Here is a 23,547-nt window from a genome sequence, read left to right as displayed (position 1 = left end):
CTAGTTACAACCATGTTCAATATAACAATGTACAGTACTACGCTTCACAACTTTTTCCATACATATATTGTTTACTGTGCTAATGTGAAGGAACAGCAATTCACATCCCCCTATTTTATTCTGTTAATTCCAGTTAAATGTTACTGAAGTGATTAATGTTGGCTGAAGCTGACTTTTAAAGGAGCAACATGCCCCCATGTGGCCACCAGAGGTTAATTCTGCCTGCCAGCCATCAGTATCAGACAGTACAAGTCTGGAGCATCACACAGCCTAGAAGTGGCTGGGCAGATTTTAGGTGGACCTCCTTCTGCAGAGGGGATACTGTTGACTCTCATTCACAGACAGGGGTGCCTCTTGTTCACTTGAACACCTGAGGAGAGGAGCAACTAGCCAAAGTGGAAGCGACATTGTTGGTCTGCAGTTTTTGGTACTTCAGTCTTGGAAGAGAGGGAAGGGCAAGAATCCACCTATTCATACTGTATATGCTGGTTTATCAAGCAAAAATGTTATATTATTTCAAGTACCTGACCACATGTCGATTTTTTAGAATAAATGTGCTCTTTCCCAGTAACCTGGGAAATACGTTTGATATATGACCAAGAAAGGGATCCTGTTTAAGTGGGAATCCTTTTCACTCCTACTCAGCCTGGAATTAGATAATTAGAATCTGTGAATTAATTATATGTGATTGGGTTTCTAACTCTGGGAACCCAGCCTCTCATCCCTGGTATGAAGTCACTGACACACATACAGATGAGAGGTATGACCTTGACCACCATCTGCCCATTAGGCCTGCTGGTACTGTAGCTGTGAAGGATATCATCAGAGGAGGTTTGCATATGGGATCAAAGTGTGAGCTATTTCACTGAGACTATGACTTCAGAAAGCTATGACCTCCATAAATACACAGTTATGGAGGTTATAGCTGTAGTTAATCACTGAAATCAGTGAAATTGCCTCACATTAGCCTGAATTAATGACATTTTACTTAATTACACTTGGCTGAATTTGTGGACATATTTCACGTTGGTGAAATAAAAACCAGAGCTTCTGATTGATCAGATGCTTTTCATCATGTCTATTTTTAGACTTGCGAGGGACTGAAGTGCATACAACTATTTGACAAGTAAATAATATGCCGTTTTCAAATATAACCTTTAATAACTTAATGTATGCAATCTGTCATTTTAGTCCTTTGACATACATGCTACACTCACCAGCAAAAGCTGTGGGGAACCTGTAAGTCGAAGTTCTTTTCTACATGTTGTAGTAAGTTCTCCCCCAGTACACTGTTTAATTTTACTAGGTGAGTGTAATGATGAGATGCATGCAATCTTTCAGATCACACTCTCTCAATGATGGGCTTAACTCCACCACTGGGAGTCACTTGCACAGCAAAAAGGATGTGATCCCTCACCAGCTTCCCTCTCTGAAAAATAAAGGTGTTTTTCTACCTTTATGCAGGCAGTGTGTGTTTCTGCACTGTCTGTCATGAATCATCGATCCATTGTCTATACCACTTATCCATACAGGGATGCAGGGCCATGGGCGGCTGGAGCCAATCCCAGATGACACAGCAAGATACACCCTGGACAGGTCCCTAGGGCTGATATGTGCCTTACAGGGCTGACATACCAGACAACCTCATACACTGGTATTTATATCTATGGGAAATATAAAAGCTGCAGAACCTGGAGAGAGTCCATGTGGGCACAGGGAGAACATCTACAAACCCCAATCCTTACCCAGAAAGGCCTCATACCTAGTAGGAATCAGTGCTAACCACTGTACGACTCTGCCTGTGCCTGTGTGAATCAGCCTGTGTAGAACTAAAAATAATGCACCAGAGGGCCAAGTATAACATCAACTATGTTTACTTATGTTTACATTTACTAATAGGTTTTTCCTTTCTTCTTTATAGAAAATATATATCAAAAGCACAACTTAAAGAAAGGGAAAATAAAAGAGCACATGTAAATCAGGTAAAAGTTTACATATGTATTTACTAAAGACTTTCTATACAGTATTTTAAGACAACTGTGAAAATAAATAACAAGCGACAACTACAAATGGTATACAAACCTGAGACTACAGAGGATTTGTGCTGGTATATATTCTTAACATACAGTACCTCTTATACATTAAAACCTGAAAGTGTAGCAGGAGCTACAGTAGTCAGTTAAAACTACAAGTTACAATACTCACAAAATAAAACAGTTTCGCTTCAAAGTATTACAATAATAACATCAATCACTGGAACGTATTAAGTATCCCAATTAAGATTTCCCAGGTTCCTCAAAGTCCCAGATGTGAGGAGATCTGGAAGGAAAATAATGAAATGAATCATTTAATTAATAAATATAACATGTAGGCCATAAAAGCAATTGTCAAAAACAATTTGCTGGCACTGGTTGATTGAGAAAAACTAATTAACCATATGAACGAATATCTTTCAGTTCTTTTATACCGACTTGGCTTCTCATATTACTAATTATTCTGAATGGATTAAGCTTTTATTATTGGCTATGTATGTAAATCAATCACAAATGTGTGTTTTAAAAATAACATAATTAAAAGATTCTGCTAAAAATGACTAATTGGATAGCCGAGTAACATAATAAACACTGAACACTGAATTGACAATATTTTCCAACATACATCAGCTGCTGTTGGGTGAAGTGGTCCTGCTGTGTGCACCAGAGGGCAGTGTAGCACCAGAGGAGTGAGGTGGGGAGAGATGGGAGCTTGAGTTCTTTAATGAGGAGGAGGCGACACCAGACTCTAACCACTCCGAGGGAAGGTCCTCTAACATATCACAGAGCAGGGCGTCTTCGTCAACCTCACCCAAAGGAAACACACGAGGCTCCCAGGGTGTCTGAGGCTGCAGGAGAACAGAGTGGACACATAATGTTACAGAGTGAGGTGACAGGATGTTTCTCACTACAAAGATTAATTTAAGATGAAGATAGGCTTTATAAGGGCACAGTAATGAGAATGTGACACAGTTATAAGATGAATTACTTACATGATAACTGCAGTATTTGTTTAAAATGCAAAAGGCTCATATAGACTGGGCTGCCCATGTTAAATTGTGATGTACTATTCTGAATCCTGATAATCGTTCCTCCCATTAGTAGTCCCCTCATTGAATTTAGACTTTGAAGGCTGTATCATAGCTGTGCACAGCTCAAACGCCTGTTTAAAAAAGAATCAAAGGTTGTGCTTTAATCAGCATTTGTATGGGTGCTGCAGTGCGTGAGTGCATAAGAAGAGCAAAGCCGTGAAGTAGGGGAAATTTGTGGCTTTGAGGAGGTTGATTAGGATGGTCTGCTTTAGTAGAAACTCACTGCTTCTCCAATCAAAGTGAAAGGGTAAAGAGCACTGCAATCAGAGCATCCTCCACTGAAGAAAGTGTGGAGATGAGTATCTGTGTAGGCTCTCAAGAATCCATCCAGACTTCATAGCTCACACAATAGTAATGGCAAAGCTTATTGAATAGTCTGAAACACATTTTGGCCACTCTATTCTCTTCCTCTCTCTGCTAACACAATTTTATCTTGGACTTGAATGTTACAGAAAATACTCTGTAGCCCTCAATGTTTAGAGGATAACATGAGAAATGCCTGTACAGAATATAGGCAATATGCTTCTCAAGCTCTTCTTTATATTGGCTATAAGGAAAGGAAAGGCACATGACCTCTTTCATTGTTCGTGTGAAATTAAAAAATATATACTGTATATAACGTATTTGTTGGGCTCCTTCCTATGACACCTGAATCACAGCTTCTAAATATTCAAAGTTTGTTTGGGGGATTTGGGGTTTCAGCTGTGTTGCTTTTGATCTTACCAGCCACTCCTCTGAGCTTGGCTGTTCATCAGTATCCAGCTGAGCACCACTCCAGTCCACGGAGCTCTCCTCTCCTGATGTGCACATCCCGCCCCCGCCGCCTGACAGCCTGCTGCCAGATCTGAAGTGAAACAACAAGCATACCCCATGCAAGTTCGCTGAGAAGTTTCTCAACATTCCACTTTCACACGGTTTGTATTTACATGCGCAGAGATGAACAAAGCCGATCTGCAACAGCTGCACTGCACACTCAGCACATTCTTTTCGAGTTCAGGATTTAATCCAATTGCCAAATGTATCTCTGTCGTCATCTTGAAGAAAGCGTGAAATGTGAAACACTACATGTCACTTCCCCCACTCCCTAGCCAGCCTCATTTTTCTCCCACACATGACAGAATAGCATTTAAATGAACCACTTTTCAAAGCTGTATTTGTGAGACTGTGTGAATGTGTGTGTGTGTGTGTGTGTGTGTGTGTGTGTGTGTGTGTGTGTGTGTGTGTGTGTGTGTGTGTGTGTGTGTGTGTGTGTGTGTGTGTGTCCACCGTGTAGGACGCCTGACGCATGCCCTCTTTCCCCAGGATGGCCAGCGTAATTTCTCTTTATGCTCCAAAGCCAAGTGTCTCTGAGCAAAGGTTTCCTCATTGAGATCCTCAACCTGCACACCACACAGAGATGATATGAGTTTCTGAAATGAAAATTGATGCTCATTTGCTAAAGAATGAGACGTTACCTGGCCCTCGTCGTTGTCTTCCTCCTTTTCTGCCTCGCTGTCCATCGGAGACTGTGTGGACAACAACCGCCACCTGCAAAAAAGAAGTTGTTGGGTTTTTTTTTTGAGGTAAACAATGATAATGAATAGTGAGTGACTGTCTTATTTTACTTTAGGGTAAAAGAAGATTTTACTTTTATTTACATAGTATAGCACTCACTTTTTTATTGTATACTGTAACACCTATAGTGGCAGTTTTGTTCCATACCTGGGAGTGAGGATGTCTTTGTACTGCAGCTTTTCCACTTTAGCCAGAGACACAGGGATGACAATGTTGTTGATGTTGTACACACTCTCACCCTGGCGTTTGCGAACAGAGCCCTAAATGGAAACAAGGCCATGTTAAAGTCAGAGTAATGTGACAGTTCACACCAATGATTTAGAGATGTTCACACATTCAAAGTCATTCTCCATCATCAGGTTGCCATGATAAAGGATAGACAATAGACTGACCGGCTTGTTCACGTTTAACATGAACACATTTCAAGTGATGCATGACATGTGGATCTATGTTGTGAGAGTGTGTTTAATTTGAAGAACATGTATAATTTCCTACACTAAATGTTGTGATCCCAAATAAGATGTATAACTCCTCCACTGCTATATGCAAGATATTTTACATTTGGATTACTATAGCAGACAGTGCTACTCCAAAATGTGACCGTTCACGCCATATGTCACATTTATAACAGATATGTAAGGAGTGTTGCAAAATAATGTCCCACTGTCACTCTCTAGCTCTCACTCCCTCACAAACACAATGACAACAGACCTGGCTGTGAACAGCCCCTCCTCTCCATCCACACTCTGAATCAAAACATGATCATGCGCAGAAAGATTGTTGTTGTCTTTTCCCTGCAGGGAAGACGGCTGGCAAAGCTGCTAGTCAGTATCAACTGCTCGTGTAAGTGAGTAGTGTCAACACTTAAATTTAAGTGTAAAATGTTTGCTCAGTCAACCCAGATGGGCATTGAATATTTTAACAAACTCGAAATGTCTCATCCTGTAAGGAAGCCCAAAACCAGTGTGGATCCAGAGATATAAGCGAACGTGGCCGCCGAGAAATGTAACAAAATGCATGTGGGAAAGCTGAACAGTCGACCCAGTGTGATTAGCTAACCAATTAATTTGCTCTGAATATTTGCGGCCTTAAACCAGTGCTGCTGTGTCAACTGAAGAGGATCGCCGGGGGATAGCTGTAGCTAACGACGAGAGAGATGGAGGGATGAGGAGGACAGCTGCCAGCAGGCTGCTGTGGGAGAGCCAGCTATGGCAGAAGCAACAGGTGACAGCAAACACGGAGAAAGCTTGTTGAGTCATTTGTCACAAAGCACTTGGCAATGGAAATATTTGCAGTGGAGCACTGTGGGAAAAGCTGCAGACCATATGTACACAAACAAAGGATATTTATTACAAGCAGTCCATTAGCAAAAATACAAGTAAAAAGGCGTGTTGTGTATTTGTGTTTGTTACCAGAGAGGCCTGCTTGCGTGACACCTGCGTGTAGCTCTCCTCCAGCACTTCATCGGAACTTTCCTCCAGGCACAGGTCACCTGCCTCATCTGCACATACATAATACATAATCATCAGTTCAGCCTACTACTAACCTCTAGTAGTAGTGCATATTACTGATATACACTCACCCTCTACTAGCCTGTGGATGCATCTTCTCTTTCTTTTCCTCTGATTGGCTCTTCTGTGTTGACTCCGGGCAGGACCTGACCTCCTGATAGGTGACAGACCCATTACTCTGCTTTTACGATGCCTTGAATGCTGCTTGTATTTCTGACCTATAATGACAAAGACAGACAAACACACACACACACACACACACTGAGTTAATACACTACAGGAATTTCCTGTTATTCCTACCAACCCGTCAGTTCTTCAGAGACTGACTGAAGTGTACCAAAGCTAAGCTTAGTCTTATTATTTTGGCAAGTGGTTGCCTCTTAGTTTTCCGATCACCACCGGCTTAATTTACAGAAATCATAGTGGGCCTGTGTAAACCTGAGACTGTCAAGGTATCAAACAGTAGTAGTGTAGTACTTCATTGAAGTTAGTTTTAAGTTGGATATTCGACAGACATTTGCAAGCGCCACTCCAACATTTCATTGTGCACGTGCAGCATTTTATCTCAATAGCTTCTCAATAGCTTTAAACGCAGTATCTGCTTTAAATATCCCACATTTTTATTTGTAAAACAGGAAGTCAATACACGCTGTAGCCGTCTTCGCTATGCGTTTACTGTAAAGTCTGCAATACAGGTGCACGTGAAATGTTGGAGTGGCTTCAGAATGCCTGTCAAATATCCAACTTAAAACTAACTTCACTGTTAGTGTAAAATTTAAGAAGAACCTCTTTCTTCTTTCTTTCTGCCTTCAATAGTTGAAAACATCTGAAATTTACTGTACTGAAGAGACTTATGTTCTTATGCATTGAACAAATACCGGTAACTCGTCCTTTGTTTAGTCTTAACTCACAAACATCCTGCTTGTCAATACTGTGAGCTACAGATAAACAAACGCAGACAGATTTCATCAGGAGAAAATGAGATTGATAGAAGAACAGAAAGATAAATGAACTAAGGCCTAAAAGCTACCTTTCGTGCTGATAATACAAGTATATGATTAATATTGGGGCCTGCACCCTCTAAAGCAGTATTAATTAACTTCATCATTCACAATCCCTCATGTCATTTGCCCATATCTGCTGCCTGCTTTGATCGTTCATGAAATCTAATTCTATTTTTGCTGTGACCAAATGTGATAACAGTTTTGTTGCTAGGTGCCAGGCTATTATTTTAGGTGATGTTTACTTGACAGTCTTTTCCCCTGCTCTTGCCAAAGGAGAAAAAGATCATTCATGCTGACAGGAAATCAACAGAGTGGTGGGTGAGTGATGTGTTCATCCATTTCAATCGGCCTCCTTTGTGTCTCCTCCCTCCCTCGTCTTGCTACAAAATGTCTTGTCTCATTTTCAACTTTACCTGGTATTTAACATAGGAAGAAAAAAAAAATCATGCAAAAACTTTTTCAAGACTGCTTTGATGAACAGGGAAATTCTGAATCAATCTAGATTGTGGATATTCACGTGGGCAAAGACCACTTAAACCATAGGTGTGCAGCTGCAGAGGCGAATGATGAATGTTAGTGCCGGGCAAATACATACAGAGGCACATATTGACATTGTTGAAATGCCAAATGATTTAATTTCCATCTACTGCTCAGTTGGAAGCCTCATACAGACCCAGTGGGAAATCCGACATGCTAGCAACCAATTACGTCGGTCCACAGGGAGATAACAAGCACACACAGCAGTAGGCTTTGAAGCAGCCATTTCCCCTACAGTGATATTGGTTCTATTCATCACATACAACCAGAAGGGATAATTGTCTAAACTTGTCAAAAATTGATGACTTATTATGATAATTTGTCAATTTGTTTTTTTAAATCAAGAAATTGTACATTTAGTGATAGATAGTGATATAATAATATGACATATAATATAATATAATGGCAATTATCATGGCTAATACACAGTAGCTACAGTAATACATAATATATTGCCACTGCCACAGGTTTTAACTGCGGAGGTGCTGTAAACACTGTTCCTGACTTCAGACACAAGACCTCACTAAAGCATACTGTAGTTTGGCAACTTAAAAGTCAGCAAGGCAGCTGTCTGTTAGGTGAGTCATGGCAACAAAAATGCAGGCGTAGCCTTCAAGTCTAGTAATCCTCCTGTTAAATAGCTCATCCGTTGACCATGACGTCAACACAGCAGGTTATGGTCATGTTTCTGACCCTGCTCCCCAGCAGCATGTAAACATATCGGATCAATAAGTGTCAGTCAAAATGAAGAGGGATACTAGCTATCAGCTTGACAAGCTTCACATGGCTGAGCAAAATAAAGAGAGGCTATGAAATCCCTGCTGATAAAGGACGGGATCTTACTGTTGTGCAGTGGTGTGGAGCTGCGTCTGTTGCAGCGCGATGGGGTGGGTGACTGGGCGTTGATCACTAAGGGCCTTTGGGACCATTCCTCTCTGGCAGGGCCTCTCTCTGAGTAGTGGGAACGAGGAGTGTCTGGGTGGAAAAGACACAATGTTTAGTTGATCAAAATGATACAACGCTCTTCGGAAAGAAATATTAAGATGTCATGTACTCGGCAAAATGTAAAGAGTGATATCCAACGCTAGTTAAAGCACCCACATCCATTGTTTTCTACAGTCTGTATGTAAACCCACACACTGGTATCATCTGAATCCATGCCAAAACATACATCACAATGCACAACTGTTCTCTCCCAGACACCTGTGTATCAGCTCTCCAGAAAAGCTGTATATGAAAAGGCAACTTGGTGTGTGGTCTACCATGTCAAAGAGAAAGCCAAGACGTATTGCCCTCTGGGGACAATAAAGATATCTTGAACTTGAACTTGATTAAATTAATCTTTTTATCTAGCTAAATTAATCTATTTCATGTTTCTTTCACAAAAGAACACAAAAAACACACTCATGATGAAACACTAATGATTCTCCTACCAAATGAAGGAGACAACACAGTGTGACGTGTGGAACTGTGCTTCCTGGTGGATGGGCCCGAAGTAGAGCTGCAGCCACAAGAGGAGCAACATGAACAGGAAGATGACAAGACAGAAGAGGTGAGTGTCGATGTGGATTTCCCTGAGTCCTGTAACACAAGAGAGAAGAGAGAAAATTATTTACGACATGCTAAAAGGTAAAAAGAGCGTATTCAGAACAGTTACACCAACTACAGTATTAAGTTGGCTCTTTTTCTTTTTTTGTTGGTGTATGAGTCATGAGGTTGAAAGGAAGCTGTTCTCCATTTGAAAACTCTGATTAAAGCAATTAAGTTATTAAAGACTTTCTTTGCCATCTGGCAATAATGTGATGGCTTGGCACTGCTTCTTATTGCTGTGGGTTTTATGCCATCCAGAAGAATAGTGATCACTTTGACACTGAAAATCAGGATACCTTATGTTTCCATACAGAAATAGATTTGTGTTGTCTGTTGTGCCACAGACAGACCCAGTGACAGTACTAACATGTTCAATACAGATAAACAGCACAATCTGAATGCTGCACAAGAATAGAATAGAATAGAATAGAATAGAATAGAATAGAATAGAATAGAATAGAAAGCTGCACTCATGACTTTTGTGGCCACCTGGAGGTTGTGTAAACACAACAAACCATGTTAGGAATCAGTCAAGCATTCCACATCCAACAGGCACAGAGCAACAAAACCTTTCAGTTGTAGTGGTTCTTTTGGCCACCACCTTCCTTAACTCTGTTTTAGCTGCCAAATACTCAAACATTACACTCACCAGCTGTATGTGGCTGTGAAAAAAATCCTCTAATAAACTGACTGTTTGCTACCTGTAAGGCACCAGACAGTTGCCTGCTGCAGCTGGACAGTTGGATGTGAGGTTTTTGGATTACACATTAGTTACCAGTTTTATTACTTGAGTTTAACCAACGGTTAAATAGCCCACTGTTTATCTTAAATATCTGTTAGCGCAGCTTACAATAGAGATAGCCAAAAAATAAACAGAACCATATAGTGTGTTTATTGGCAGTGAGGAGCACTGAAAAATGTCCCATGGCTAAATAAAGGCTGGAGCTTTGAAGTAATCCCAGGCATTTGATTTCTTTATTTGAAGCAAATCCAAGAGATAATATTGCTTAATTAAAAGCAGGTGTGGGGTTTTCAACATTAATTCCAATTTAATTTGGGGAACTACTTAAGTGATATGGCATTCCACCACTGAAGCGTGACAAAGAGTGACTACTCTGAAGACTCATTTGTCTAGAACAAGTGAGCAATTTTAATTAAATAAATCTATGAATACGTTTCACATAGTGTGCTGCTTTTATCAGCTTCTCAACCTTCATTATGGAATCCAAAATATATTATCTACAAGAGGTACATTGTAAACGTACCGTAGATCTGGCTGGAAATAACAGTAATAAGGCATAGTGTTGACTGAATCGTCATTACTGTCACATGGTACTGTACTCATCTTCCAAATAGAGAAAGGGGAAAATGTAATTGCTTTACACAAACTAACACTGCAGGAATATGTATGCATTTATAAAATAACAGTAGATTTATACCACCAGAGGCACAGAGTAGGATTAAAATGATTATAACAACAATATAGAAACAATGTGTGAGGATTAGGGGACAGGCTTCTCTAGGGCTAATAATGCATCCATTCTGAAATTGGCCATAAAATGAGAGAGGAAGTTAAATAGGTTTGGGAGAATTTCTGTAAAGTGCAATGAAAAATATCATGTTCAGTTGTATGGAGTGAGCTGTATGTCCTCTGAGGGAAATCAATCATTATCATAAATTCTGGTCTTAAGCCCGAGGTGGAAATATTGGATTGAATCGTCATGTCTATACCCAAAATGTAGCATTTTTTGCATTGTTTGCTTTGTTTTTGACTTCTTTCTTCAATTAACTGAATATCATGAAGGTAAACCCTAACATTCTAGCTCTATTGACTAAATTATGTGGCTATCAAAGACTTTGTTTTCTTTTTATTTATCTATCTAATTTGCATTTAAAGGGATGGTTCCGTTTTTTTTTAAGTGCGGTTGTGGTACAAATGGCCCCTTAATATAATATCTGCAGTAGACAGCTCTCTGCTCTCCCCAGTTAGCCTTACCAGTGCATATGATAGGCAGAGTGGAACCATTAGTACCTCATACAACCCCACTTCAAAAAACTGAACTGCTGAACAAAACTAAAAACATGGGCAGCCATGGGTGGGTTTTATGCATTATTACAATAATTCTATCTTATTAAGGCTACCCAATAAAAAGAGATTCAATAAGTAACAACGCTAACTGGATTTTCTACATCCTCAGGGGCAGGCCTTTATTGGCAAAGTGGATGTGCACATGTGTCCTCTGGCTATTCCACTTATTGAGGAGGTGCATGTGTATGCTATGGCAGATATACTGGGTGTATATAGTCAGATACACAGACCGGGGAATGGAGACAAATGCATGTGACCTACCGGAGGACTGCTGGGGTTGTTGGTGTTGAAAGTGAACAGTCTGGGCTTTCGGTAGGTGACTAAAGGTCGAGTTCGGGCACAAACACATGACACATCAGCCTTGAAGAGGCTCGTGGTCGCCAGTCTCCTCTTAGAACTCCCGGGCATAAAGACACCGTCTCCTCTCTGACCGCTGTGGGGACAAGATCGGATCAGATGAGGTCGTGTAAATGTGACAGACATGATTCATGCAAAGATCACAGGCACTGAAAAGCCAACATTTGGAAGGTCTTGGTCCATTAGATCTAGGGCTGTCAACGAATATTCTAAATTCGAATATATATTCGAATATTAAAAAAAACCTGAGATTCGAATGTGAAAATTAATATTCGAATATTACAATAAACAGTGGGGAAAAAAACTGAGTGGGAAAAAAAACGAAAAAAATAAATAAATAAAACAGCCGGCGCACTGTATGACGGCCGGGCTCATCGCTCATTATTAATAATAGCCGACTGCACAACTGACAATATTGTAGCGACCCCGCAGTAATGTTGTTGTTATGATGTTTAATTTCTGTGATTTCTGACTGAAAGTTTACGGGCAGGTTGGATGAGAAACGGGGCTGGGGTGAGCACGCGATTCACACAGGCTACGCACACACGAGCTACCCACAGACACACAGCTGAGGGGCCGAGGCGCGGCACGGAGAAATGCGCATCTGGTGGCGTGTCCCCCCCCAGTGGGTGCTCAACCTAGTCAGTGGGTGCTCGACTGCTCGTGCACCGGAGCGCCCACGGAATCGGCGCCGCTTCAATCACTGAATGAAGCCTGTCTATACGGACAAGAGTCGGGACCTTTAATTGCTCACACAAGTTAGGGGGGACGGGGAGGGCGGGAGAGCCGCGAGCGAGTTCATTTTGTAATGTCCTGGGCATTGTCAAAGATGTTAAAATTGAAAAAAAAAAAAAAAAAAAAAAAAAACCTATACAAATAGTTATGTCTTGTATTAGTTTGTCCTCCTGTTGGCATAATACGCAAATAGATATTTGAATATATTCGAATTATGTGTTATTTTTAGAACGAATATTCGAACGTCATTTTGGAGCAATTTTGACAGCCCTAATTAGATCCTATTAAGGAATAGCAACCACCAGAGACAAATAACACCTACTTGTAACTGCTTGTTGCTGTACATGCATAAACAAGCAGAATGTCTTTTATTTAGTACCTGGCTTTTATCTCTACAGGCAGCCACACAGAGTTAAAAGACATTGGTTTATACTACAAACAGGGAGCGAGGTCTCAGCCTTTATAGCTTACTTTATAGCCTGAGCTTAAATGGGACAATGAACGTCTTTGTAGATGCATTTTTGTATTTTATTGCAAAAAAGCTATTACTTGATTGCCCTATAAATGAAATATGAGTTCACGAATTTAATGTCTAATTATTTGAAATTACAGTAGAAACTGAATGTTTCGGAACCTCTTGAGATTGTACCCTTAATTCACAACTCATGAAAGTCAGTGATTATGTTCACATGTTTAAGGTACTCCCATTGCGTGTGTGTGTCCTCTACCTTTTGAAGGTTCTCTTGGCTTTACAGTTTTGTGCTTGTTTTGAGAGCGGAGAAAAAAGAGGAGGCATCAGACTGTTGACAATCTGGCTAAGCTGGGCACTCTGTAATGAAGACATGACCCCAGATAATACATTTCAGTGACAGACTGACACCTCAGTGAAGAATTACAATACCATTAAAAAAAAGTCCATACAGCTATGAGGATGAATAAGATCGTTCTCTCTGAACTCAAATTTAACACATTAACATACAGGTCAAACAGTATGTGTACGGTAGATTGAATAATTTGTCCGATCTTTCTAACTCACATGTCGATAAAGGTTAAAATAAGCTCCTCCCTCCTACCTGTCTCTCTATGCTGTACAGAAGGTGTGTGGGGCTGCAGGGTTCAGTGTCAGCATCGGAGGCTGTGCAAGAAAGCCCGGCCATTTCCCTCAGCAGGGTCTGCTGAATCTGCCTGTCTGTCAGTGGCTGGGACTCTGCAAGCACCACTCCCCCCTTAAAGACACACAAAAACACACAGAGATTACTAGCGTCAAAACTTCAAAACTCAGCAACTCTGGGAAGTGGTCTGCTTTAATTGAAAACAGTGGATTATTTCTTGTCATGGAGTGTATCTTAATCATCATTATAATCAACCATCAACAGATCATTCTTATTGAAAATGACCACTGTGGTAGTAGTCCATGAATGGATACAGTTTTCAAATATCACTCTAAGGCCCCGTCCATACGAACCCGGGTATTTTTGAAACCGTGTGTTTCTCTACACGGTTTGGCCTTTCGTCCACACGTAACCGCAGAACTGGGCTCCTGAAACCGGAGTTTTTTGTAACCGGAGTCCAGGGTGAACTTTTTTGAAAACTCCGGTTTCAGCTTCACGTGTGGACAGGAAAACCGGACATTTTTCAGAAATCCCTGCCCTCCCTAGTTACTGTTGCTAGCACGTCAAGTTCTCGACGCTGACCATGCGCTGACCACTCAGACGCTCCTGTGAATATCAATAATCACTATACATGCGGACAATACAAAACCGCGTGGTCACCATATGTGGTTACATGCTGCTATTCCGACATGCCGCTATTTCGACATTGACTTCTAATTTTATTTTTCAAGCGTCCCACTATTCCTAGATTCTTTTTTTCATTGTCGGAGTAGGGGCACTTTACTATTTTTCAAACATTCCGCTTTTCCGACATTGATTGATTAGGCTACGTTATAGTCAGACCTGTCCTGATTTTTTTTCTTCATCTGAGACACTGTTTCTCATACACAAATACATAGGCCTATAAGAGAGAAGAAAAAACAAACCCTCCAAGTTTAAAAACACACCGGCAGCAGCACCCCTGATCTGCAGCTACTGAGACTGTTATTATTCTGTCACTGAAGTCGCTGAAGAGAGAATAACTTTGTTGCTGCTCCACAGAGCGCACATGGCTAATTAATATGCACGTGCTGACCATATATGGTTGTGTCCAGTTTGATTTATCCAAGAGAAATTGCGGAGAGTTGTGCATGCACAGTTTGATAGATCTGAAAAAGGTGTAAATATTTTGGGTGTCTTTTCTCCGTAGGCCTAAGCAAAACATTTAGTAGCAGCAGTTTTACACTGCTTACTTACAGTTTTGATAAATGAGGCCCCAGGCCCTAAGCCCAGAGCCCAGACGCTCACAGATGCAGCTGTCCGTGGTGCTGAAGGTGACAGGTTAACTTGACAAACAAGCTGCAGCATAGTTCTGTTTGTTTATCATGTGTGTTAGTTTTGTTTGCGACTTGATAGTTGAGTTGTTGAAATTAAGAACATCACTCCCTCATCAAACCGGTGACAGGCATGCTGAAAAGAAAAGAGAGAGAGACGCGCCTGGGTATCGCAGCTGTAAAAAAAAAAAAAAAAAAAAAAAAAAAAAAATCGGAATAGCGGTATCAAAAAGTGTCGGACTACCGGCATGTCTAGATAGAGGGATGTCGTCTAATAGCGGGATGTCTAAATAGAGACATGTCGGAATAGCGGGCGGACCCCACCATGCTGATATGGCTAAAATAGGCTTTTATCAAATTGTAAATTGCGGTCACTTCCCCAATGTTTTGCTTCCTTCCGTCCTGTACATTTGTTTTAAATGAAGCCTTTCAGAATCAATCAGTGGATCGATGGATTATCGTTACGATGTGTGTATTTGTGTATTTTCGTATCTGTCATAAACAAGAGATTACGGGTGGGGTGTGTTAGTAGCGCGGACTCGCGGTGCCGGTCAGTTTGAGCTGTTTGAGCCTCCACTCTCTCTGTACAAGTTACAGCTGCTTTCCTGTTAGGAGTGATATCACCACCTACTGCTTTGGAATGCACATGAAGACGGATTTGCGGTTTCATGTGGACGGAGTTATTTTTTTATCACACCGGTGGTGTGGACGCGAATTTTTTTTTAACCGGGGTCCAGAAAAGTTCGGTTTCAAAAATACCCGTGTTCGTGTGGACTAGGCCTAAGTTAACCTTTCTAAAAGACATTTCTTCCCAAGACACTAAACAGAACTAATGTATATTCATACATGACAGGAAAACTATGCAACTGCCCTTTATGTGTGCCAGTTGGTTCATTATGTCAACTGCCCCTTACTGAGGTGGATACAGAAGAGTATTGTGTTACTTTGGAAGAACGGATGTGCTTGTGGAGCTCCACCAGTTGTTGTGTCCTCCCCTCCAGCTCGGCCAGACGCAGCTGCAACCAGCTCCATCTGCTGCCCAGCTCCGCTCTCTCTTCTAGCCATCGAGTCTCACAGCTGCTGCTGCTGCTGCTGCTGCTGCTGCTGCCAGGAGGGGTAGCGTGGCAGATGAGAGAAGGACAGTTATCTATGTAATGCTATTATGATACATCTTAATTGTTTTTGTCAAAGCCATTACATTCCAGTCCAAAATCACAAGACAATTCCAGGTCCTTTAGAACTTGGTCATGGAAACTGCAAAATCTCAGGGCAGGAAAGCATTAGTGAGTTTACACACTTGTACTGTAGCCCTGTCAACATACAGTATGACCTATTTCATACAGCCATGTCGCAAATAGCGTGTAAACTGTTTAGTAAAGAGGGGGGAGCTGAATTTTTAAGCACAAAAGCTTATCTAGGCCACAGAATGGACAGTTGAGTTGTGTGGTGTGTGTCTATAGTATGTTTCCATGGTGCTAGCCTGTTCAGTTAGCATTTATGTCCCCCCCCCCCCCCCCTCTCTCTCTCTCTCTTTCTCTCTCTCTCTGTGTGTGTGTGGTTGGCTGACTTCAGCAGGGCAATAGTTGCTATGGCAGTGCTCTTGGACCTTGGCTAGGACAGGGAGGGACTTCAAACACTGATACAGGACAGAGAAAGGTTAGTCCAGTCAGCAAGCAGCTGCACACAGATTTTACCATAAGGTCTGTTATTATGAGGTGGCTAATTAATGCTGGTCTGTTACATCAAATATCCAATATATTTTTGTTTTGCCCAACCACAAAAACACTGAGTTTGTGGTACTGCTGATTAAAAGTGATGCCTATAATTGGTTAATGGCTGCCTTTAAACCGAGTTTCACTCAACACTAAGCTGATATCTGTTTGCCAAGGAGTAGGCTCTGTCTTTCCCCCATAGACAATGACCAGACCTGGCTGCCCTGCAGCTCTTTCCAACTGTATAATGAGAAAATTCCAGGAATATTTGCCAAGCATTAAGCAAGTCAGAAGGAGAGGACTGGAGAGGAGAGGACCAGGAAAGTCTGCTTTATAGCCTACCTGTTAGTGTGCAAGTTCACAAACTATTTATTATGAAAATATTGACATTAATGAATAAAATGTGGAGTGTAGCAACTCATTGGCTACCCTCCACAGAGAGAAAGTGGGTTTTCTTAGCCAAATCCTGTTTGATACAAAGACCAGCCCAAGCAAGTAGTGCTGGGCTGACGAATTCCCCTCTTTGAACAGTGTTTCTTGGCTCTTGTAGAGGAATTAGGGTTTCTGGGTGTGTCCTGCAGTTAAACTTTCCAACATTTAGCCTTTAAAAAGACTTCCATACGGGATATTTAAACCTGCTGAAAACTAAAAATGACTGAACACAGTTGTGATGGACTGCTGTCAGGGCAGAAAGTGAGCAAAGTGGACACGGGACTTCAAATTGAAGTCAAACCATGTCTTTCTTCACCAGTACAAACTTTGAATGTTAAAAGGTCAACTGTTTCCACATTCTCTGAGCGAGGGCAACGACCCGTCCCGTCTCTAGCGCGGGGATATCCTGGTCAAGGAGGAACCTGCCATAAAAACTCCTCAGGGGAGGTTTACTGATGAAGCACAGCTCATTGTTCCACAGTGGAGGAGAATAGACTCAGACAAATGGCGAGCTGACACTTCCAGAGTGAAAAAAAAAAAAAAACGATTTTGCACCCCTTATTCATTCCACTTCAAGACCAAATGAAAAACATTTTTTTCAGGTTTCGCTTGTTAACTGTACTGATTAAAGAAAAAGAACAGAAGCCTTGAATAACTCTATCTTAGTGAGTAAATTAGAGACACTGCTGCTAGACTAGACCTAGCTTGAGCCCTGAATGAAAGGTGCCCTACTAAATTAATTAAATTAATGGGCTGCTGGACACACTGTTGCCCCCACATTCTGGACTTAGGAATTGTATTAACTCGGTAATACACTGACACAAATGTAACAGACCATCTGGTCAAAAAATTGCAAAAATGTCTCTCATGAGAATGTCTTGTTCTTTCCAAATAAAGTTGTTGTCCCCACTGTGTCCTTTTGGTTGTACTTAGGAAAGATACAAAATGTTTTCACATGACATGAGCTTTTGCCCAACTGTTCTCCTACCCTCTTTGGCAGTGTTGCTATTGAAGATATCCATTTTTTTTGCAAATCTGCCACAGTAATAACCAAAGCAAAGAACCTTAACCAATGCAATACTGTACATGGTGTAAAGGTCTAGTTATATAAGGTTTTTGGGTGGAATATGTGCTGTTTCTTCTGTAGTTAGATACAGCACAGATAGAACTGAGAGACAGCACACAAGCATGTCACTTTAAATACGAAGCTGTCACTGCTATGAGATTCTGCTCTTTTTTCCTTTTCCTTCATTGGTAGCAAATACAACTCCACTTGGGCAAAGACACAAGTACAGCTGCACCGCCCAACCAAGCACACACACAAACCTCTAAAGTATTTTTCACTAGAAAGAGCAGGAGCTGAGGGCACAGAATGGCTGGCATGTTGCGCGCTTGCTGGCATGTCTGTGTTTATTTCCTACCCTGTGGGTAAAGCGAGCTGGCTAGTCTGTTAAATCTGTTATGACTGCAGCATGGAGAGAGAAAGGTATGTGTGCGTGAGCATGGCTAAAAAGTGTCATAACACTCTCCGGAGCTGGGAGGACAAAACTTGTACTTATGACAACCACACTGTAAACGTTCGCCAAGGGCCAAGAAAAATATGCGTCTAACAGTGTGGAGGGAGGCACAGTGGACCATTCACTGCAGCAGCTGACTTTCCGAAATGTATTCCGTCATCCTGAAATAAGTGTTGTTGCGTCTCCCTTTCACATCTGTGTAGAATAATGACACATGACGCGAGTGCGACTGATTTCAATGATGATAATGTCAAACAGATGTAACTGACGATTCTCACAAAATAATTTTTGGGGTTGTTTGTGATGCATTAATTGTCCCAAATTGAAAGGTCTACATTTGTCAGAGTTGAAACAAGGCCAATGTCTCTGGCGTGAACCTCAGCTGGATCTGAAAATCCAATCCAGAAACAGAATAACAAATCATTTAAAAGTGAACTGTACAAATGCCTCTGAGCTTGTGTTAGTACTTTCACTCTGGCGTGAGCAATCGGCCTTTATATTTCCACATATGTGGAATGACTTGATTCACTTAAACGTGATACGTAAAATCCATGGTTCAGGGGATTTCTGAAGTCTCTCCTCTCCAGTTCAGTTTATTTAGCTGTAATAAACAGCTCTGACAGCCGTAAACACACTGTGGTTCTTAAGAATACACATAGGTAAATGTAAGAACCACAGTTCAATTTCAACCAACAAAAGAAACCATGTGTGGAGAGCTGCTAGCACAAACAATACGTCCCTTCATATCTGACTTCATACTGTGATGAGAATGCCAAATGAGTTTAAAAAGTTGTTTGTTTTTATATATATTAGTCATCAAACAAATGATATGACATGATATCTCATCAGTCAGATTTAATAAACAATGTTGAATGAAAAAACTTTAAAACTTTAAAAGCCACAATTAGTGATTTAGTCTTCATGACCATTGTGGAAATGTGTACAGACAAAAGGATAAACAAACTGCTTCTACTTGCTGGATACTCACACACGTGAAGTCTTGGTTTTTCCATGACTCTTCTCCTCCTCCTCTAACTCGTCGTCAGAGCTGCTGCTGGCCGTGGCCTCAGAGTCCAGGACCTCCTGCAGGCCTCTCAACACCTCCTGGCTGCACTCACTAAACTGTCTGAGCTCTGTGAACGAGGATGAAGCCGTGGACGACTCAAAAAAAGGTTTTGGTGGAGGTAGCATACCTGGATATATAAAGTCCAGGCTGTCATGAGACACATCTCCGAGTGGACAGTGCCTTTTCAGCCCCTCCAGTTGCTGGTCGCAGTGTAACACAGCATGCTCTCCTAGCAGGGCTTGCAGCCTCTTCTGGAGCGTCCAGGCCCGGCCGTGAAGCGCTGCCTGCCTGGAGAGCTGCTCCTTCACGGCCTCCTCCAGCGCGGCTCGAGACGCCTGCCGGTCAAAGATCGCCCTGCCGCCGCAAGACTGCGCTGAAGCTGGAAGAGAACAGCCGACACCATCTATTTTTTCCTGTATCAGTGTAGCTGGTGGGGCTGCTAAGAAGGCAGCAGGGCCCTGGAACTTTATCTTCCCAAGGGAATCTGAAGGAGAAACACTGGTAAGGGTAAAAGGGGAGCGATGCACATCACCACCATCTGGCCCACATTCAGGAGCAGCACTGCAGCCATGCAGCAGACAAGCCTCTTGGCTATTGTGCTCAGGGACAGGGCCTAAAAACATGTCTGGTACACCTGGTAAGACGGGGACCACCTGATGAGAATCGTTCAGGCTTTTGTTGAAGGACAGGAAGCTGAGGAGGGAGGCGGGGCTGGGGAGGGGTACCGCCTCACACTGGCTGGCAGATGTCGCCTGCAGACACGGGGAGAGCAGAGGGTTGGCGGCGGGCACATCCAGGGGGCTCACGGGCAGGCAGCAGGAGTCCAGCGAGGGATACAAGGAGAGGTTCAACCACATCTTCTGGGGGTCGCCATCTCCCATGGGTTTCACGTGAGGCTCCGGCTCTGCGCTGCACACGGCTCTCCCGTTGGAGTCCACTCGGACAGAGGAAGGAGGTGAGGACAGGTGGATGCCATGGCCATCCTTCAGGACTTTGGTCAGGGCTGGGGCCATACCCCCTTACTTTTGAACAACGGATGGTCACGATATCCAAGGTGGTGGACGTCACAAACTGCGCCTTAAATGATCTGACAATAAGGAAAACACACACAGGTAAATTCCTCTTGTTATGCACAACAAGCCCCCAAAACACAACTGTACTTCTACCACATTTTCCCAAAAACAGATGTGCACAGAGAAAAGAAATAACCTTACTATAGGATTACTGATTCCTTAAAAAAGACCAATGATTTTCAATAGGAAATCAGTCATATTCGCTGAAATCAAAACACTGGACCATTAAGTAGTTCGCACTGGCGTAATGAAGGTTAACTGAGGGTATATTTAATGGCGTTGTCATGAGGAGTAGTTATCAAGCAAGTTAACGAATCATCAACGTCATGTCATTTATTACCCTAATCGTTTTCCCGCTAACTTAGTTTTTTTTTTTTTTTTTAGTTAACCCCTCTTGTTTCCACTTCACTTTTACAACTGTATAAGTTAACGGTTACCAAACTAACCGACCGCTGCTGTTCTTGATTAGTTAAACAGCTTCGAAAGAGAGCGACGTTATAACGTTAAAGCACGAGAACAACACCGTTAAATTCATACGCAGAGAACCACCAGGTACCAGCAACATGTTTTTCTCCGCACTGACTGGTGCCCGTTCACCACAGGTCAAGCTGCAGTTGTGTAAATTTAACAGGGATGTGGCTTTCCCACTTATTTCAGTGTCGGTGCAGTAGCTAGCGAAGCCCCACAACGGCCGTTAACGTCCCTGAGCTCTGTGGTGTGTTTAAAGAAGAGGGTGTACGTTACACTCACCTGACCGGGAGGTAAACCGTTGATTTGACATCGCCTGTTCCAGCAAGATTTGCGTCTCAATATGACAAATTTTCTCATTTCGTTTGCTGGTCTGGTCTTGACCGATTCGTGGCATCAAATCTGTCTGTTTTGTGAGGCAGCCCGACGGGGACACTTGTTTTTTTAGCCCGGGATATCGATAGCTTTCCTCAGCCACAAACGACACCGTCCTCCGCCTCCTCCTCCTCCGTCTCCTCCGCCGCTCGCCAGCACCAAGTGAGAGGGAGAGAGAAGCGAGCCCATCTGAGCAGAGCGAGGAGGGCTGGACCACGCTCATGGTGCCTTCAAGACCTCTGCAGAGGCTCAGACTTGGGAGTACTCAGAGTACAAAAAAACACACAAAAAACACCCTTTCTAACCCAAAATCAAATTTTCTGTTTTTACATTCAAATTAGGACCGGATTTTATTATCTTTAACCATCAAAAACAAAAATAATTCACAATTAGGCTACTGTAACATAATCAGTTTATTTTCCCCGATAAAAAAATAGCCTACTTTAGCCTAGGAAAATGATGACTCTTTGAAATGTTTTTTACAGTAAGTAATCAAGAAGACATCATCTCGTAGGCTACTAAAATTCTTTTTTTTTTTTTTTTTTTTTACAGTAATAGGCTAATTAATCTACTGTATGTGATTAATTCGAGCATCCTTGTAATTACAACATCTTAATTACAGCTGTGTCTTCATTTATTTTTCTACCACATCATAATTGATAGGTTTCTAAACCAATTAGGCTACGCAGTGCCCATTACTATGATATTTTTTATACACGTTTTGCAATTACACCAGTAGCTATGCCAGCCATTCTTATGAGTTCCACATCTATCTTGAAAATAGATTAAGTAGGCTAATTAGGCTACTCATACATGATATTTCTTAGATAAGGTCATTAGGCTACTTGAATTTTAGTTCCAGTGGCTCTGACAGAAGGGTAGTCTGGTGTGACAGGGAAGAAATTAAACAAAACAAAATGTAGCTATTCCTAAAACGAGTTGTGTGTGTGTGTGTGTGTGTGTGTGTGTGTGTGTGATGAATTTTTGCCTATGAAAAAGCAACACTTATTTACATTTGTAAATAATTCACTTTTCTCAAAGGAAGCAGCTCTGCATTGTCTGCAAGTCCAGAATTGGAAATGTACAGTAGCCTAAGTGAAAATATTATCAGCAAAATGCACTAAATATTATTAAAATGAGTAACACCTCATACAGAAAGAGGTGTTAAGAGGTGTAGTGTCAAAACATGAAAAAAAACAAGTCTTTCAGTTTATATCATATTTTATGCCATACGTTTTGTATGTCTTTTTACAATAACATCACATATTACCCTCTGAAATGTAGCAAAGTGGAAGGTTTTTTTTTTAGAGGGCATGTGTATAACATAAAGTAGTCACAAAAACATAGAAATGTACAGTAAATTTGGTAAATAAATCCAGAAATTTAATGATTTGACATTTAACCAGGTCAACATGCAGGATTAATGTAGATTTTATCCCATCAAACTCCAGGTGCTGAGGTATGAACTTCATCCTCCTTGTTGCCCTTCGTGCCATTTTTGCACCACTGAGTTACTCTGGTCCAGATGTCTGCTCCTCTTTGCCTGAATACAGTCAGACCTGCTCCCATACTAAGTGTTATGCCTAACATGTAAAAGTTGACTGCAGTAAAATGGATATTCGGATCGCCGAGCAAGGAGGGAAACCGTGTATAAAAAAAGACAAACGCTGCACAGAACACATAGAGGACTCCCTGCAGGATGCCTATGACAGCAACTCTTATCTGACCCCTGAACTGGGGACAGGAGAGGGGATGTCCATGTGCTGCCATGCGCCCCATGTGTCTTGACAGGTAAACTATAGTAGAACCATTGGACATCACCTTAACACCAAGACAGATAAAGAAGTACACATCCATCAAGACAATCTCGATCTCACTTAGCCACGTCCGCCCCGCATGCATGACAATGGCATGATCCATTGTGACATTGTTGCTAAATTCAATGTCACTGAGAAAAATATCATTTAAGAAAATGAAG

At 41.7% G+C, this 23,547-nt stretch overlaps 1 protein-coding gene across 5 annotated transcripts; it reads right to left on the bottom strand.

The window, feature by feature from the left end:
• Positions 1 to 2,045: 2,045 nt before the first annotated feature.
• On the bottom strand, positions 2,046 to 21,724 carry kansl1l (KAT8 regulatory NSL complex subunit 1-like). 5 transcript variants are annotated; one of them, XM_083996152.1, is made up of 16 exons: positions 21,477 to 21,724; positions 19,576 to 20,740; positions 15,871 to 16,030; positions 13,575 to 13,727; positions 13,230 to 13,330; positions 11,671 to 11,842; positions 9,164 to 9,311; positions 8,574 to 8,705; positions 6,261 to 6,407; positions 6,091 to 6,179; positions 4,826 to 4,938; positions 4,579 to 4,651; positions 4,391 to 4,503; positions 3,848 to 3,968; positions 2,659 to 2,881; positions 2,046 to 2,319 (listed from the first exon to the last, which is right to left on the bottom strand). In XM_083996152.1, the coding sequence occupies exons 2-15, from the start codon at positions 20,664 to 20,666 to the stop codon at positions 2,660 to 2,662; spliced, it is 2,835 nt and encodes a 944-aa protein (XP_083852278.1). In that variant the 5' UTR covers positions 20,667 to 20,740; positions 21,477 to 21,724; the 3' UTR covers positions 2,046 to 2,319; position 2,659. The 5 variants fall into 5 exon arrangements, with proteins under 5 accessions (XP_083852278.1, XP_083852279.1, XP_083852280.1 ...); XM_083996153.1 differs by having other exon boundaries at positions 15,871 to 16,027; XM_083996154.1 differs by having other exon boundaries at positions 15,871 to 16,024.
• Positions 21,725 to 23,547: the final 1,823 nt, after the last annotated feature.

Source organism: Trachurus trachurus (assembly GCF_905171665.1).
Source record: "Trachurus trachurus genome assembly, chromosome: 21".
Taxonomy (NCBI): domain Eukaryota; kingdom Metazoa; phylum Chordata; class Actinopteri; order Carangiformes; family Carangidae; genus Trachurus; species Trachurus trachurus.
The sequence above is the reverse complement of the archived record's forward strand: the minus strand, read 5'-3'. Positions and strand labels throughout refer to the sequence as shown.